This window comes from Alosa alosa, chromosome 18, assembly GCF_017589495.1.
Source record: "Alosa alosa isolate M-15738 ecotype Scorff River chromosome 18, AALO_Geno_1.1, whole genome shotgun sequence".
NCBI lineage: Eukaryota > Metazoa > Chordata > Actinopteri > Clupeiformes > Clupeidae > Alosa > Alosa alosa.
The window spans coordinates 16866974-16885173 of record NC_063206.1 but is presented as its reverse complement, the minus strand read 5'-3'; the positions used below and the strand labels follow the sequence as shown (position 1 = coordinate 16885173).

The following is an 18200-nucleotide window of genomic DNA, read 5'->3' as shown; positions in this document are numbered from 1 at the left end:
AACTGAATTAAAGTGTAATTTTACCAAAGGGTGTTTATCTGCATTAAAACACATCAAATAAGCTGTGGAGACAGTATTTTTCGTTGATCAACCACTACAGAGTTTGCTCCGGGATAGGCTATAGCCCCATATCGCATATAGTGGATTAGCTAAGGGCCATGAGCGAAACGCTTCCCAAATAGCATTTTTTTTTAACTCAGTAATATTAAAAAAGCATCAAACCTTGTCAGTAGCTTGCTCAAGGTCCCTACACATAAAACGAAGCACCAACAACGTAGTTAACGAACCCGGAATTCCAGACCTCGGCGCCTGCTTACCTGCATATGCACGAATCTCGTTGTCAGCTTCATTTAAAAATCAAAGATAGGCTACATCGAAGGAAGCAAAGATGAAATGTTAATGAGACATTTGTCAATTGTGAGAGTTGCCAACCTTGGTGACATTGTAGCCTTTCCATTGTCCCATGTGCCTATCCTGCTATTGAAAACACGATGGCACAAATGTTTTTTCAATAGCAGTGATAACTGATAGCGTAGAAATAGGCTACTATAGGCATAAGTGAAGCATATTTATTTGGAGAGCTAGATACTGTTTTGGCTATTTGGCTGATGAAGTATATTGAGCCAGGCCGATAGCTGTTCTGGACTTTTCCAGAACGTCCAGAATGCCAGTCCGCCCCTGGTTTACCTAGACACCTAGAAAGTGCGAAAAGAGTGCTGATTGTTATACGTTTACGGTCTCAGGAGCCAACATCTTCCTTACGTCGTCTGGACTCATCAAGCTGGGAGACTTTGGCTGCTCGGTGAAGCTCAAGAACAACGCTCAGACCATGCCTGGGGAGGTGAACAGCACTCTGGGAACTGCAGGTGAGACTCACTGAGCAGACCTGCTGACACCAGAGGGCGTCAATGAGCCTTATGAAGAAGGAATGAGCTGGTCTTGCTGCATAAGAAATATCAACTGTTGCCAAAATGCCTTTGGACATGATAAGCTATTTAGGGAAATTATTTTGAGTAATTTTTCATTCTGAATTTGGAGTTGTGTGTGTTTTTTTTTTTTTTTTTTTTTTGTAACTTTATTATTATGCTAGGACATTATGACATCATTGTGGTCACAAATGCAAATCCACAGTTGGGCTAGCTGGCTTTGGTCGCAGCTCGTTTGAATGTTACTGGCCACTGGTGACGACGCCTTTGTTTGTCCACTGTTAGGTTCCATTGTTCTACCTCATGAGTCTCAGTGGAGGCTCAAGTTCAGATAGTTCAGATAGGGTTGTTGACTTTGCTGACTCCCCCCCCCCCTCTCTCTCTCTCCCTCTCCCCTTAGCATACATGGCACCTGAGGTCATCACCAGGGCAAAGGGTGAAGGTCATGGGCGAGCTGCAGACATATGGAGCCTGGGTTGTGTGCTTATAGAGATGGTCACAGGAAAGGTAAGACGACTTTGATTTCCTACTTGTCATTGAACAGATGTGGGTGATTTGTGACTTTTCTTATAACCACTGGCCCATGCCCTACCCTTTTCTTCTATGGTTTAAATGCACACGCTGCATTGGTAACGGCACAGTTCACTCTTGTAAATGTTCATGTTTGGGTGATAATATCTTGTAGTCAAAATATTTGTACTGTGTTGTTACTGTGTTTGGACACAAGCCTGTACATGTCTTGACAAGCCTTAAAGTGCTGAATGACACAAGCGCTGAGACACAAAGTGCCGAGACAACTTTTTAAAGAATTATTTTTGATAAATTTGTACGCATTGTTTACTTTGAATTCAATAAATCGTGATTCTTAGCTTCAGGTTAGGCTTGATTTGTTCACATTTCATTGCTGGAAAAACAGAAATGCCATGAAATAACATCCTGGAATATTATGCAACTCTATGTATTTAGAGAGCCTCACCCACCCTCCCGTTTATTCCAAATGTAAACAAGCGTCCTCTTGCTGTTTTGCTTCTGTTTGACTGTGCAGCGGCCATGGCACGAGTACGAGCACAACTTCCAGATCATGTATAAGGTGGGCATGGGGCACAAGCCGCCCATCCCGGAGAAGCTGAGCACCGAGGGCAAGGACTATCTCACCCACTGCCTGGAGAGCGAGCCCAAACGCCGATGGACCGCTAGCGCTCTGCTCGACCACCCATTTGTCAAGGTCAGACACAGAAACGCTTACCACCACACAAGAAAATAATGTGTAACACAGAGACAAAAAAGCCTGATTATCTGTGAATGTCTGGCAAGCTTAGCACGATACTTTGTATTACTTGTGTGTGTGTGTGTGTGTGTGGGGGGTTAAACAAGCTTGCCAAACAAGTTGACTTGTTTGGTAAACTGTGAACTTCTAAGATAAAAGTAAGAAACACCAAAATGTGTACATTTCTAAGAAGTTCAGTCTAAGTCAATAGGGCATAAGGCTTCTCATTCAGCCCGGTTACTTGAGACATTAGCTGTCCATGTGCAGTCCTGGCAGCCGGTAAATCACATGACCACTCCCTGTGTGATTCCATTGAGTGTAGGAGTGAGTGAGTGGGAGGCTAGGGAGTGTCACATGCACAGTAATTACAGCTTTGTGTGTTCGTCTGCCATTACAGGTTTGCACGGATGAAGAATAGAGGTGGTAAGGAGCTCTTCCAGGCCTGTCTCTCTCACGTTTACAAAGCATAGCACTACTGTCTAAGGCATCTGCAAGGACCTGTGCACTTCACACAGGAGACGACAAGGAGGAGGAGAGGATGATGAAGGAGAAGGATGAGAAGGAAAAATGATATATATATATTTCAAAGAGGCCTCTGGCACACTGTGCAACACATGGACTGGTGGTGTGAGCCCTTCCCAGTGGGCAAGTCTTACATGTATAGCTGTGGAGAAGATTTCTAGGGTTTGGCGAAGTGGTGGGGCGGGGGGAGGCGGGTGGGTGGTCAGGTGAAATACAATGTATTGTACATGCTGTCAGAACAAAGGATCAACTAAAGTCCTTGTATAAAGAATATTGTAAAGCTTAAGTAATTATAGCCACATCTCTCTCGTTGATGGTGGATTCTTTATTTTGGGATGGAGAACAAGCAGGCGTTCCTTTTAAATGAGAACAAAAATTGAAGGCACTTTTTGACGAAAGTGGAGTCCCCTTTTTTCGGTGAGAAAGGAGTGAGCTGAGGCCAGGTGAGAGAAAGGTGTGAGCAGAACGCATGCCTCTGGTCAGTCAGACGAGAGGAGTTCTGAACACCACCAACCGAGGTGCGGCCGGCAGTGTTACAACCCACAGTGACAAAACAAGCTCACAGCACCGCAAAAACTGGTTCCAGACCTCAGAAAAACCCGCCCACTGCAGATTACGGAAGGGAAAAAAAACATTTTTACTGGACTTTATTTTGTTCTTTTAAAAAAAAAAAAAAAAAAAAGCCCTTTTGTTTGCCTTGCCTGCAGAGCCCACTGTAAGCAGTTTGTATTTAAGCCTATAAAAGAAGACAACTGTTATGTGCTGCAAGCGATGCCCTACTTGGTCAGGTCTTCGTAAACAGCGGTGTCTGAAGTGAGCCCAAACCAAATGAGAGGAGAGGTAGAGAAAGAAAGAAAGAAAGAAAGAAAGAAAATCTCTCTCTCCTGCTGCTGTATTTAACCCAACCTCCCCCCATTACAGACGCATACGCATACAAGCATCATCAACATTTCTGGTGCTCCGCTGCTCTTACGGTGTTTGCATTGTACAAAACAATATTAATAAAAAGAACAATTTTGTAAAAAAAAAAAAAAAAAAAGGCATTTATTGGTCTCTTTGGTTACACCATTTTCCATTGGAAGTGAGTATCTAACTCAAGGTAGTTTTCCCTGCAATCTTTTTGCTTTGCAAGTTTACCTGATCAAGCAAAGTCAATGCCAACCTGTTATCCAGCAAAGTATACATAAGTTTGTTTTGTGCAAAGCTGTCAAACAAGGACACCGCCCCAGACGACATGAGTTGGCTGTTGTGTGCCAGCTCTTAACTATAATTAGTGTGCAGTTGTGGTGATTCTCTTGGTGATAATTCCTCATTAATTGTTGTTGAGTGCTGTTTCCTTGTTCCCGTAACTTGATCCCCTGTTGATCTCCGTCTGTCCAATCATCCAGTGCACGGCCACAGAAGCTGCCAGACAAGAAGAGAAACTAAATTAGCAACTGCAAACCAAGAATTAATATGGAATACTCAGAAGGGATCCAAGCATGAGGAAACAAACTGAACAGGTTTTAGAAATTAGATATGGTCTAAATATGATGGAAAAACCTGTCCGTCACGAGTAACCTTGTGGAGTAGTCCACGAAGCCAGACATGCCTTTAAGTTAGTGAGAACGACAGAGCACAACCTGGAAATCCTCCAAATCCAGAACACAGACTGATAAAGAAGGTGACCTTTCAGGTTTTGGTCTTGCATTTACCTGGACAAGTCAAGTCCTGTTTGTCAAATACCCCCTTTTTTATTTTTTTTTTCAGAATTATGGATTGAGTTTGGGATTATGGTTTGAGAAAGGGACCTAATTGGTTCACATTACATGTATTCATTTAGCAGAGAAGTTCCTGTTGATATTGACAGATTAGCAGTTTCATTAATGGGCTGTGTGTTGTCCTTGGGAGTCAAACATATGATCATGACAGCTCAACCTGTCAACCAAGACTAAACGTCTCCACAAATGTAATTTCTTTTTTTGCAAGAAATCCTAGAAAAATGATTCGGTAGCACCAAATCGATGCAAACTATAAAATGGATGTAGAACAAAATATGAAAATAAATAGGCGGCAGTGGTGGCATTGTGGTTAAGGAGCCAGGCTAGCATAACCTGACTCTCCCCAGATGAATTTCGTTCCGCCTAGCTCCACTCATCCATCTGGGATCGATCCATTGGAGTGGTGCTGCAGAAGGCTGGGCCTTATTAAAAAATCCTTGGATAGGATTGGATAAGCCACTTGTCCATCATCTATTGACGTGCTACTTCAACCACTCACATCGAAGCCAACCCGTGACGCTGAGAACAGTCTCACAGTCGCTTCTACGCTACGTCACATCTATGAAACTCCCGCCCTGCGTCCTGATTGGCTCTACCATACAATCTCGTGCCGAAATCACTCTCAACGGAACCAATCCCAGATGGATGTGAGTGGAGCTAGAAGGAACGAAATTCATCTGGCGAGAGTCAGGTTAGGGCTAGCGTGCAATAGCTTGAACAGGTTGTGGGTTCAATTCCCAGCTTCTACCGTTATGCCCTTGAGCAAGGCACTTAACCCCAAGATGCTCTAAGGACAATGTAGTCCCTTGTTATAGAATTTGCGCAAGTCACTTCGGATGAAAAGTGTCTGCTAAATGACTAAGTGTAGATGTAAATCTTTAGAATTAGAATAGAATTGTGTTTATTTGATCTGGAGTACATCTAAAGACCTTGCTAATTCTCAGATGGTGAGGTGTGTGTGTCAGGAGGCCCACCTGCGACGCAGACAGCCAGGCTGCTGAGGATGGTCAGTGTGGAGCCGCTCTGGAGCAGCTGAAGCAGCAGCAGGACGAGGGGGTAGAGGGTCAGGACAGTCCAGAACAGCCAGTTGGTCAGGGCCCACGGCTGGCGTGGCGGATTGACCACCGGCCCAGGGAAACTACCCATCTGCACATACCTCTCCTGAAACGTGTCCTAATAGTGTGCAAGCACACAAACAGGTCAATCAGCGGAAAGTTACTCAGTCCACACCCACACAAGACATACACAGGAGAACTGGTCAGAGAAATAAACACTGCTTTACAGTGTACACAGGAAGGAGGTGGGGATCAAGAATGTTAACTCTTTGCTGGTCTGCAATGGCTTGCTCGCTATGAACAACCTCTCAGGTGTATTTTGCATAAAAACCTTGTGACAGGCAATGGAAATTAGCAGCTCTACCACCATAAAATGTCACTGGCAGCCATTCTGAGTGCCAGGACTGAGCAACCAATATCTCACCTTCTCTTGATAAAGTTTGTGAAGCCAGGCAGCGCATTCTGCCTCGTCATCAGGGATCGTGTCCAGAGGAATCCTCCTGTGGGCGAACGAACACACACACACATACACATACACAAAAAGAGCAGTTAGAAAATATAAAGTTTAACAGATTGACCTTTTTCCTAGAGCCCGAGTCAGGAAAACTTTTCAAACCATTGCATACCATTGCATGCCCTGACCATTATATGGCATGACCTAGCAATTAAGCCACAAATGCAGACTTTGTTCTGGACGTCGTGAAGTCTGCCTGTGGAAACTGCGGTCATTACCAACTATCCTGAGAGCCCTTCCTCATATAAACCTTAGAGCCCTTGAGAGGGCTAATTGTGCCACAGAGTACAGGCCTCAGATGCTGCGAACCATGTGACTTCTTGTTAAAAACAAAGACCTCTGCTGTTGCTCTGACCAAACATGGCCCCAAGCCTCCAATGCAGTGCAATGATGGTGAACTTGCATAGAAAACATACTGATTCTAGACTGATAAACATAGTAACATGGAAGTAATCAGTAACAGGGCAGATGCAATGTATTCAAGACACTATGTGTAATATAAGGGATAAAGAGGTCCCCTATGTTTTTTTCCTGGTGCCAAATTTCATTCCTCACCTCACATAGAGATCTGCATGGTACTTTTTCCCACTTAGGATTCCACGTAATGTAGGTGTTTCGTTGTTTCTGAAATTAAGTGTAGAATCGTACACAGCAGTAACTAAAGAGAAACACAAACAAGCATCAGCACACATTCATTCCCTCACTGCAGTTATAATGTCTCATGTATCATTTCAGCCCTGGAGCCAGTCGGTGTCAGTTCACCAGGTCACACGATATACAGTAGAAGCTAAGTGATGGGGCAACCTTTTGAGCAATGTTGCCGTGCAATCACATGATCAGTTCCTGTTCTCACTGGATGCTTGTGACAAGTTGCTTACTCATGATTAAAGCACATTTATTTTAGAACAGGTAGATGAACAGTCTCTGATTGAAATTCTCCAGGTAAAACTATGTTGCCTATGCATTGTTCTCAATTGTTAATCTTTTGTCAACTCTTCCCAAACAGTACCAGTATTACTCAAAAACTGACCGTGTGTAGCATCATCTATAGAGCACTGCCCATCCAAAGAGACCCCAGCATGCACATGGTGCCCTACCTGTGCCTCGGAGGTTCTGCACGCTAACGCAGAAGCCCTTGGTGCGGGGCAGGAGGTGGTACTTCAGCTTGGGCAGCCCTTTGCTCTCGGCCACTTCCATGCTTATCTTGTGCTTCTTCTCAGTGAAGCGTGTGCCCTCACAAAAAAGCAGGAACTGACAGAGAGAGCACAGTTCCACAGTCAGGATCAATTGCATGAATTCACTTGTTCCTTCTTACCCTCACCCACAGACACTCTTCCCACAAACCATCTCAATCACGATTTACAGACATTCAATCTTTTACTTTATAGGATTAGGAAATACTGATAAATAATAGGAGATAATTACTGTATCTAAAAAGGAAATACGGAATCATAAACGCCAACATCTTTTATGTTTGAGGAAATTATTCCTATTGGTACAGCTCAGTGAAACATTTCTCAAACACATTTTAAACAAACAAATATCACTCAGCATGTTTGTGAAGCCATGAAAAGGCCATTGAGGAAGTTATTCCTATTGGTACAGCTCAGTAAAAACAATTCTCTTACACATTTTATACAAACAGTCATCCCTGCATGTTTGTGAAGCCATGAAAAGGCTATGTGTCATGAGAGGAGTGAACTCTCACCCAGAAGTTCTCTGGGTAGTCCCGTAGGTTCCGCAGACTCTTAATCACCGTTCTGCGCTCCTCCTCCCACTTCCTCTTACAAAATACTATCTCCTGGAAGTACCACATCCAGCCAATCAGAGGCACATAGGCAAGTTCCTTCTTGGCCATGACCTTGGATGTCTAAAAGAGAAGACATTGAGGTAATGTGATGGTCATTTAAAATGATTACCAACAAAGGGAACCAACAAAATGATGTATTAGGAGTCTAAAATTGCATATGGATCAAACAGTTTATTATGTATTTTGCACTTTAAACTCCATGTTTTCCACCCTGAAGTGGAGCATTTTTTCATGCTTGGAAACACCACAATGATACCAGTGTGGCTCAGCTAAAAAAATGATTCCGATTTGTTACGTGGAGTTGTGTAGGTTTTGAGTTGTCTTGAATGCAGCCACAAAGCACTCCATTGACTTCCATTGTATTTACACATTTACAAGAGAACTGGGCCAATGCTAGCTGGTTTACGTGCTGACTTCAGTGTATATATGGGTAACACAGAGCATAGGCTTTTTGACATTATGTCAAAATGTCTTCACATTCTGATATTGTATGTAAGTAATTTCTAAATAACTAAATTAAAATCCAAATAGCAACAATTTCCTGATAAAGGTCAGTACACCGGTTGAATGTCTATAACCTTTAACCTAAACAATGATTAAAGAATCCCCACCAGGTTTACTCTACTTGCATCTTGTGACATTTTCACCCACATCAGTATGGTTTGTGGCCACACCAAATATAACCTAACTTCCTGTTAAATAACACAACTTCAACATTTAGTCTAGTTTAGGAGTACTGGTGCAATCCGAGTTTCAACACAGAGGTTTACCCCAAGGACGCCAAATCTCTCACAGAAGGTCCAACCGCACAAGAAGTCAATCTCAAAGCCGTGGTTGAGGATGACAATGGCGTTCTCTTTGCCATACAGTGCGTAGCTCTCTGGGTCCGTGTAGAGCGTACATTCAGTACCAGACCACCAGTCCAGCACTGCTACCATCTCTGTCAAAGGCAAGAGAAACACACATCCGCCCAGAACAATTAGATCTTGAAAATGAAACCCATTTAATTAAGTACCAAGCATCTGGACATGAATCAAGAATGGTGTTGCTATCTTCCATAATAACAGGAATAAAACTGGGAGGGAATTCAAAACTGGGCGGCATATCTATGCCATTACCACAACTTTATTACAGTTGTTAAGTTGTTCAAAGTTCACACACAACGCATTTTCTTTCTGAGCTGAGCTAAACTGAACTGGAAATAGAGTTATTAAAAAGGGCAGATATACCGGTAATTGTGTGATAATAAATGGCTTCACCTGACCCCTATCCCTAAATAAAAGAAATACATGATCAGTCATATTTTCCAAAAACAGGCCAGTATAATTTCTCTCTTTTAAGGTCGGCACCAGTAGGCACTAATCTATCTCAGTTGTGTCTAAAACAAACTGACCATGATGCTGATGGGAACCACTGACCACACAACATGATATATTTGGATTAAAGGCTGCATTCCAGAGTGGTCATAGTGACACACTCCACTAAAATAACAGAACTCAAATGTTCTCACATGTTGTGAGAGCCCATTGAATTAATGAATAAGATGTGATGATGAACCAGTTAGAATAACCAACATCCCACAAGAGACACTCTTAGCCTGGTATTTCCAGACCACATACTGTATCAAACAGGGAGCTGCATTAGGCTATGACAGCACCAGGCTTGTCTAACCAAACAAATCAGGCTACACTTGTGCTAGTGGAGCTGGTCACTCACGGCTGGAGATGCAGTAGCCCAGTCTGCAGTTGATCTTGCGGGCCAGCTGCCTGTTGAAGGCCCAGAGGGGCAGCGTGCAGAATTGCAGCAGGTTGACCAGCAGGCCGCTGACCAGGAACACATAGCAGATGAGGAGATGACAGAGGAACTGGGACTTCAGCAGCTGCAGCAGCCCCATGCTTGGAATGCTGATCCACCCTCCCCGATGTGACAGGTCTACTGTAGATCCTGGGAAGGTGAGACAGTCTTCACTTTCAGTTCAAGTTATTGTTTAGGGCTTGTCTTTTGCACACACAAATAAACCACAAAGCAAAAGTTAACAAAAGACAGAGTACGCCTTGAGTATACAACAGAATAAAAAGGTTAAATTGTACCCAGTTATCATCAGGTACTGATTAACACAGTGATTGTTGACTCACCCTCAACAAAAAAAAAAAAACACTGGACAAAACTCAATGTTTCATAATTGTCCTTCGGACAGAAAGGCTCTTACAATTGGTGTAGTGGTCCTTTCAGAATCAATCAGAAGCTTGGCAAAGTGCTTACATTCTTCAATGTCTCAGTAGGAGCACAATTAAATATAATACCCTGCCTGCCTCTACACCCTACTCCACAGCCCACTCAAACTACCCAATAAAGAAAGCTATTAATAGCAATCAGCCCATGCCAATCCTATATTTTAGCAATCAGATTTAGTAAGTAAGTAAGTCATTTTAATTTATACAGCACATTTCCTTCTAAAGTGCCTCACAGTTTAAATAAAGATAGAGTTTCCAACACCAACAACTGATACCTCCAAATCAAACCAAAACAAGAAGTACAGAGGCAAACATACAGACATATAGATATAATACAAGTACGACTCAAACGTAAACAACAATGGAGGGAGGAGAGAGATGCACATTTTATCTATACAGTCATTATTTTGAGTTTGTGTCAGCTAAACATGACAACATTAAGGTACATTGTACATTCTGTGCTGGCGACAAAGTGCTGTCTAGCTAGACATCCCAAGTCTCCCGAAGTTTTGGGAGTCTCCCACATATTGATAGTGGTTTCCGGACGCCCACAAATTACATAAAATCTCCCGGACCCTAGAGCGAACAATAGCACGCAAGCCAGACCGGACTTCAAATTGCGTGTGCATCTGAGTTTAACGCGCACACAACGGAGAGGGAGAGAGAGAGGAGTGGTGCATGTGTGCCTGAAGCGCATCCAAGACAGAGAGCATCCTGGTCTGTTTTGCTAAATCAACCAATCAGTTTTCAGTGTAGGTGGGCTTATATCTCTTTTCTCCCGAACTTAATTAATCAGTTCAGTCAGTGTATCTAGGAACAGGAGTGTCATGGCAGAGTCAGTGCCCCTGTCAAGGCCAAACTACCAAAATCTACATATTTTACTATCACAATTTCTATCAATAGGCCTTCCTTATTTGGTGTACTGACTAGACATTATTGAAGAAACATCTGAATTTCAGTATCTAAGTAGGTTAGGTTGGGATGTCTGCTATACATTGTTGACATTACTGTTAAAATGCACTTCCAGTATATTGAGTATTGGCAAAACCGGATATCATTTTTATGTTGAGGCGGTGGGGGTGTTGAAAGTAACTAATAAAGTAACTTGTAATCTAACTTAGTTACTTTTAAAATCAAATAATCAGTAAAGTAACTAAGTTACTTTTTAAAGGAGTAATTAGTAATCAGATTACTTTTTCAAGGTAACTGTGGCAACACTGCTGAGGACAGTCTTTTGCTTTTTCAGTCATGGACCAGATAGGCCTATTAGTACTCAAGTACCCATGAAACAATACAATCCATGATGGTAGCCTTATATTTGGATACAATTTGGATGACAATTAAAGTCATACATTTACATTCTGTTTGTTTTAATTGAGTATAAAACAATAACCACTACAAGTTAGCTTTGCATGCAGCTAGTCGTTGGTTTACTGAGAACATTAGGTTGGCCAATGGAGAGAACATTATATTCAATAAATACCCATAGCTGATATAGAGCCAGAGTGTGATTACATGGGCATGGCTGGCGCCATGGCTGGCCTTGTCAACGAGACACGTCTACATATTTTCTACATAACTAATAGCACAAAAATCACAATGGGTCAATCAATGGTGGCTCGTAGTGTTGACAGGTTTTGTGAAATATTGGCCCGTTTTTGGAAAATATGGCTGATAATATTTATTTTATTTATGGATAGGGGTCAGGTTAAGCCATTATCACATAATTATATCTGCTATTTTTAATATAATAATAATAATAATAATACAGCACTGAAACAGCTCTCATTAAAGTTTCCAATGACATACGCCTCAACACAGATTCAGGTAAAACATCAGTCCTAGTGCTACTGGACCTTAGTGCAGCATTTGACACTGTTGATCACAATATTTTACTACACAGACTAGAACACTGGGTTGGATTTACAGGCATAGTTATCAGCTGGCTAAAATCATATCTACAAGAAAGGAGCTTCTTTGTTGCCATCGGAAACTGTACCTCAACACCAACGTCCTTGACCTGTGGTGTTCCCCAGGGGTCGATCTTGGGGCCACTATTATTAAACCTCTATATGCTCCCACTTGGACAAATCATTCAAAATAATTTGATTTCATATCATAGCTATGCAGATGACACACAAATTTACTTAGCTCTATCACCAAACGACTATGGTCCTCTTGAATCTATGTGTCAGTGTATAGAACAAATCAACACCTGGATGTCTCAAAATTTTCTTCAGCTGAACAAAGAAAAAACTGAAGTAATTATATTTGGTAAAAATGAGGAAAGACTTAGGGTTGCCACTCTCCTTGACACAAAGGGGTTGAAGGCAAAGGATACTGTTAAAAATCTTGGTGTATTAATTGACAGTGATCTAAATTTCAACAGCCACATGAAAGCGATAACTAAATCAGCTTTTTACCACCTCAAAAATATTGCCAAACTCAGAGGGCTGATGTCAAAACATGACTTAGAACAACTCATTCATGCATTTATCTCCAGCAGGGTTGATTACTGCAATGGACTGTTCACAGGCCATCCTAAAAAGACTATTAAACAGCTTCAGGTGATACAAAATGCAGCAGCTAGGACTCTAACAAAAACTAAAAGAACTGACCACATTACTCCAATTCTTAAGTCCTTGCACTGGCTTCCAGTAAGTCACAGAATTGACTTTAAAGCAATATTGCTTGTTTATAAATCAGTAAATGGAGCAGGACCTAAATACTTGTCAGACATGCTTCAGCAGTACACGCCTTCTCGTCCTCTCAGGTCCCAGGTGAAAAACCTGCTAGTAAAACCTACAGTTAGAACTAAACATGGTGAAGCAGCTTTTAGCTGCTATGCGGCTCAGCTGTGGAACCAACTTTCGGATGACATTAAAAAGGCCCCAACTGTAGCCAGTTTTAAATCTAGACTTAAGACCAAACTGTTCTCAGATGCTTTCTGCTAACTGTGCCGAGTTACAAATTCTGAATCTGCCTTGATAATTATTCTACTTTGTCTTTTATTACTTTTTTTTACTACTTTTGCCTTTGTTTTTGCTTATTAATTATTCTTTATTTTTAAATGATTTTACCTTGTGTTTTATGTTTTCTTTTTATTATGATCTTTACCTTTTAACTATTCTTTGACTATTTAACTATTCTTTTTGTTATTATTGTTTGGTTTTGTTTATGTAAAGCACATTGAATGACCTCTGTGTATGAAATGTGCTATATAAATAAACTTGACTTGACTTGACTAATAATAATTATAATAATAACTGAAATCTCTCAATGGCCTTGATCAAACGTTTACATAGCCTTAAATGTTTAGCCTCACAAGTTGACACACCCAGGTTGAAACACATGAAAATGCCATTCAGTAGTGTTCAAGGTCTGATAAAGAAGTGGGGAATTAATGGTTTTAATGGTAATTATACAGCCAGGTAAAGCAACAAAGACTTCAGCCTCAACTGCCAGGTTCGAGGCCCTGTAATTGGAATGAGCGTATCCTAAACCCATGGGCGAGGACCCATTGGAGGGCAAGTCTGGTGACAAACCAACCCTCAAGCTGCTTCAGCTGAAATACAGGTTTAACTGCAAGAAAGTATAGTGCGACTGTTTCCAGATCCACAATGAGCCACTAGGCTACTAGGCTCAGAACTTCAAGAACATTATTATGTTGGAGTGATGAAATAGCCTTGAACGGGGATCATATCAGTATTGCTATATGGTTGCACTATTAGGCAACCATAGTAGCCTAAAATGTATTTGGCCTGAAAAGTAGCCTATATCTGGCCTGATAAAAGTAGCCTATAATGTGGCCTGACAATTCGATGTTTTAATGTGGTAGGCTACTGTAGGCTACATTTCACAAAAAAGGGACAGGGTCTAAAAACTTAGTAGCCTAGGTGTAAGACCATAGCCAACGCTATGTGTATCGTATAGGCACACCCGTTGCCCCTTGACAAAATACCTGAGTATGCATGACAGGAAGCAAACTTTTAAAATGACATCTGTGCAAAATGAGACAAGAAAAAATGATGCGAAGTGTTTGCGGTTAGAGTGGTCTGCTTCTTCCCTCCGGAAGACCCGAGTCAATAGAAGAAACTGGAAAAGTGGGTGTGTTTCACACGTTAGAGAGATGGTTTTCAAAACATAAACACTCAATTTTAAAATGTAGCCCACACATAAAACATTTGCCAAAATGCTCAACCTCACAAATACCAGTCAGCAACGTCACGCATACGCCAAAGAAGTTTTAATTTGACTAATTCAACGTTAAGGCTACTTTTTGCATTCAACGAACATATGTACAAAACAACTGTTGAAGGCAATGACAAAACACAATGACAAAATGACAACAATCATTTAAAAAAGAAAATCTAGACTAAAATAATTGTATGCAGCCACATATTGCCACTGGATCATGCTTTAAAAGTGTGTGGTCTGGTCTGCGTCTGTCTACTACAAAAGTAATTAGCATGTCTGTAACCTTGGGGACTTATAAAAGAAAAAACCCTCCGATACAAACTTACCAAGTTAGGAGCACAGCCGTGACAACTCCACGGTACGAGAAAGGGACCCACACAGCCAATAATCAAAAATGCTGTCGGTGATCAGCAAAGCACCATGAATCATTTCAACATTTTGCGTAGCGAACCTTCGAGACCACACCCTGTGTCACTGCGACCGATTATAAATGATGAATTAATCACCAGTGTTGTTCCACGTTGGGCAATTTCTTGTACGTATGGGGTACCCGCCTACCCTGACGAGCCAGACCCACATTAAAATGTAGGGTCTGGGCACTTATAGCGCGGGAATGATGCCAAAAACCTCCCTTCCTACCAACCGGTGGATCCATCAAACGTCATGTCAAACGCCTACCAGCACGTTCATTGCTTTATCATGCAACAACAAATAGCTACCTCTCCGGAGGTTTTGTTTTTGGTGTATTTGGTCTGTTTGTCTAAAATCTAAGACAGTAGAAAGTTATGTTTCACATTGCAAGTAACGCTTAACATGACCAATAGGGCTACAAATTGTGGTTAACTAGTGTCGATAGCATATTGCGAGTAGTTGTGAACCATAGGAACTTTAATCGTAGCCTATAGCCAAATTGAAATAAATGCGAATTTATGATAAGCCTGTCAGTTCGACTGCCTACAGTTGGATAAGCAGGTTCCCCCGAGCAGTCTGCATTGCTACACTGAGGGCTTCTCTGTCTGCTGATGTTTTGCTCAAAGGTCCAGGCGGTCCATAGCCTTCATGCCATTTCAGCTGAAAACACTTTTCCTTTGTTAGCCTACTTAATAAACGTATCTTTATTAGTGTCAACATCAGTGGCGTGCACAGACATTTTGGGGGGCAGGTACACGCACATGTTGAATGAAATTTTACTTGTGCTGCAATTAGTAAATCAATATACATATATAGCTGCAAAGCAACAATGAAGGGGCCAAGCAGTTGAGCAGGAGTTGTCCTGGCAACGCAATGTTGTTAAATTATACACACACACCCAATTAACCCCACACACACACACACACAAACACACACATATATACACAGATAAACCTCCTCTCCCACACACCCCAATAGCCCCCTACACATACGCACATCTCAAACATCACCAAATTTATTGTGCGTCCTCATGTTGTAGTCACGAGTCCACATACCATGTTTGGTGTCAATACGAGAAAGTGTTGATAATTATAGCGCCCCTAGTGTTCAAAGGTCACTAAATATATTGAGCATCTTCAGGATGTGGTCCCGAGTCCATGTACCAAATTTGGTGTTGATACGAGAAAGTGTTGCAAATTATAGCACCCCTAGTGGTGAAAGGTTGCTAACATTATTGTGTGTCCTCAGGATGTGGTCTTGAGTCCATGAACCAAGTTTGGTTTTGATGCGTTAAAGCATTGCTGAGATATGAGCCCACTTCCTGTGATTATAGCGCCCCCCTAGTGGTCAAAGGTCATTCAATTTATTGAGCCTCCTCCTTATTGGGTCCTGACCCCATGTACTGACTTTGTTTTTTTATGTCAAAGCGTTGCTGAAATATGACTATACTTCCTGTGATTATAGTGCCACACAGTGGTCAAAATGTACCAACTTTCTTGGGCGTCCTCCTAATTGGCTCGTGAGTCCATATACCGAGTTTGGTTTTGATACGTGAAAGCCTTGCTGAGATATCACTTCACTTCCTGTTTGGCGGCTTTGCTTGGTTGTCACAGGAAACGGGTTTTGAATATAGGTGCAAAAAGCAATACGTTTGTGAATCATGGTATGACGATCATCTGCGTCAAGTTTCGTGAAAATCGGATAAACTTTGTGACTTGTGAAAACTTTTAAGGGTTTTTGATTAAATCCAATATGGCAGCCAGATCAATTATGTTGATGTCACAAATTCACATCTGTTGGACTTAGGACCTCCCACAGTATTAACAGACACCACTAGTAAGTTTTAATTCCAAACACATCACCCGTTACAGGCCAAAACGTAATTTTGCTTATTATAGCGCCACCTATAGGTCAAAAGTCATCAAATTTATTTAACCTCCTCCTTATTGGGTCCTGACCCCATATACTGAGTTTGATACGTGAAAGCTTTGCTGAGATGTTACTTCACTTCCTGTTTGGCGGCAAACTTGATTGGTCGTGACGGCCGACAGGTTTTGAATATGGCTCCAAAAAGCAGTGCCTTTATGAGTCATGGTCTGACAATGATCTGCATTAAGTTTTGTGAAAATCGGACATATTTTGTGACCTGTGAAAACTTTTAAGTGTTTTTTTATTAAAATCCAATATGGCGGAAATTGACATCATGGGGTGTGTTGAGTTCAGCTTATTCCAAGGATTCCAAATATACCTAAATGTGTATGGTTGAAACGTTAACCGCATAGATGTAATGCAAAATTTGACACATTAGTGGCGCTAGAGCACTTGACATGAAACTTAGTGAAATTAATCTTATGACTGTACCGAATCAATGTGCCAAATTTCCCAACTTTTTACTGTATGGTTCAATGGCAAATGAGCGTTTCGTTATAATAATAACAAAACGTAGAATCACTGTGGGTTGCCTCGCAGCTTCGCTGCTTGGCCCCCAATTAAGACAATAAAGAGACCAAAATGTGTTAATTTATGTTGCCTAACAAAACCTATACAACAGAAAATGTTCATCTTAACACATAGATTTGCAATTGCAAACTCTACCGAAATTATTTGTAGCATATGTGGTCATCCACACGTTATCTGTCATTGACTTGGGCTACAGCGTAAAACTTTATCAGGTGACCAGTCGGCTAAAAATGCTTAGTTGTTTGATGCTGTAGCCTATGAGACATTTTACTGCACAACAAAATGATTACACGTTGGGCTTAGAGGGCAAACTGTACGATTTTACTTGATCTGTAAGACAATAAAGAGACCAAACAGTACGAGAAGGAGTTATAGTGGGCTTTGTTGTCATTACATGAATGCAGATGCAGATGGGCATTTTTCACAGATAATGGGGAACTTCCCGTTTCTTCTGTCACATGAATGTGTTAATACATGTTGCCTAACAAAACATATACAACAGAAAACGTTCTTCTTAACACATAAATTTGCAAAATCTACCGAAATTATTTGTATGTGGTCGTCACGTTATCTGTCATTGATTAGGGCTACAGCGTAAAACTTTATCTAGCTTTATCTAAGTTTATCAGTTGACCAGTCGGCAAAAATGCTTGTTTGGTGCTGAATGAGACATTTTACTGCACAACAAAGTTATTACATGTTGGGCTTAGAGGGCAAACTGTAAGATTTTGCTTGATCTGTATGTTACCTGGCTGCTGGCTGATGGGGCACGGGAGAAGCAGCCTGTCAGCGACCATGCCTGCTAAAAAAAAAAAAAAAAAAGTTTCAAAAGGGCATTTTTGTTGATAAAGGGCAAACTTCCTAGTGCTTTAGCACCACCTAGTGTCTATTTATGCACGCCTATGGTCAACATTACAGTATTTAGGCTATGTTAATCTTGCCACTCTAAGAAATGGCCGTAGGCCTACTTACAGTAGGCTACAGCACAGCAAAATCTATTCAAATTGCAGTCCGAGGGATATTGTCCATAAAACGTTGTTAAAC

General features: G+C 41.4%; 2 protein-coding genes across 7 annotated transcripts in view; one reads left to right on the top strand and one right to left on the bottom strand.

Annotated features, from left to right (window-relative positions):
• The window catches only part of map3k4 (mitogen-activated protein kinase kinase kinase 4), a 32945-nt gene extending 30057 nt beyond the window's left edge, over window positions 1-2888 (top strand). For 4 of the 5 annotated variants that reach the window (XM_048269340.1, XM_048269342.1, XM_048269339.1 and 1 more), the window contains 4 exons: window positions 744-866; window positions 1327-1433; window positions 1972-2151; window positions 2591-2888. In XM_048269340.1, the coding sequence (XP_048125297.1) occupies window positions 744-866; window positions 1327-1433; window positions 1972-2151; window positions 2591-2611 (431 nt within the window). In that variant the 3' untranslated portion in view covers window positions 2612-2888. The remainder of the gene's footprint in view (window positions 1-743; window positions 867-1326; window positions 1434-1971; window positions 2152-2590) is intronic. The other variant, XM_048269343.1, reaches the window with a different exon arrangement.
• Window positions 2889-3347: 459 nt separating this feature from the next.
• agpat4 (1-acylglycerol-3-phosphate O-acyltransferase 4 (lysophosphatidic acid acyltransferase, delta)) lies at window positions 3348-17923 on the bottom strand. 2 transcript variants are annotated; one of them, XM_048269345.1, is made up of 9 exons: window positions 17905-17923; window positions 9571-9798; window positions 8625-8794; window positions 7753-7914; window positions 7142-7295; window positions 6600-6702; window positions 5955-6030; window positions 5450-5648; window positions 3348-4119 (listed from the first exon to the last, which is right to left on the bottom strand). In XM_048269345.1, the coding sequence occupies exons 2-9, from the start codon at window positions 9746-9748 to the stop codon at window positions 4028-4030; spliced, it is 1134 nt and encodes a 377-aa protein (XP_048125302.1). In that variant the 5' UTR covers window positions 9749-9798; window positions 17905-17923; the 3' UTR covers window positions 3348-4027. The 2 variants fall into 2 exon arrangements, with proteins under 2 accessions (XP_048125302.1, XP_048125301.1); XM_048269344.1 differs by lacking the exon at window positions 17905-17923 and adding an exon at window positions 14612-14898.
• Window positions 17924-18200: the final 277 nt, after the last annotated feature.

What these genes read in the sequence shown, in the direction of transcription:
- agpat4 (XM_048269345.1), bottom strand. Translation starts at nt 9,748, where the DNA reads ATGGGGCTGCTGCAGCTGCTGAAGTCCCAGTTCCTCTGTCATCTCCTC. An exon ending in AGAGATTTGGCGTCCTTGGG is followed by an intron (nt 7,915 to 8,624) that starts GTAAACCTCTGT and finishes CTTCTCTTTTAG; the next exon opens with ACATCCAAGGTCATGGCCAA. An exon ending in ACAAACTTTATCAAGAGAAG is followed by an intron (nt 5,649 to 5,954) that starts GTGAGATATTGG and finishes GCACACTATTAG; the next exon opens with GACACGTTTCAGGAGAGGTA.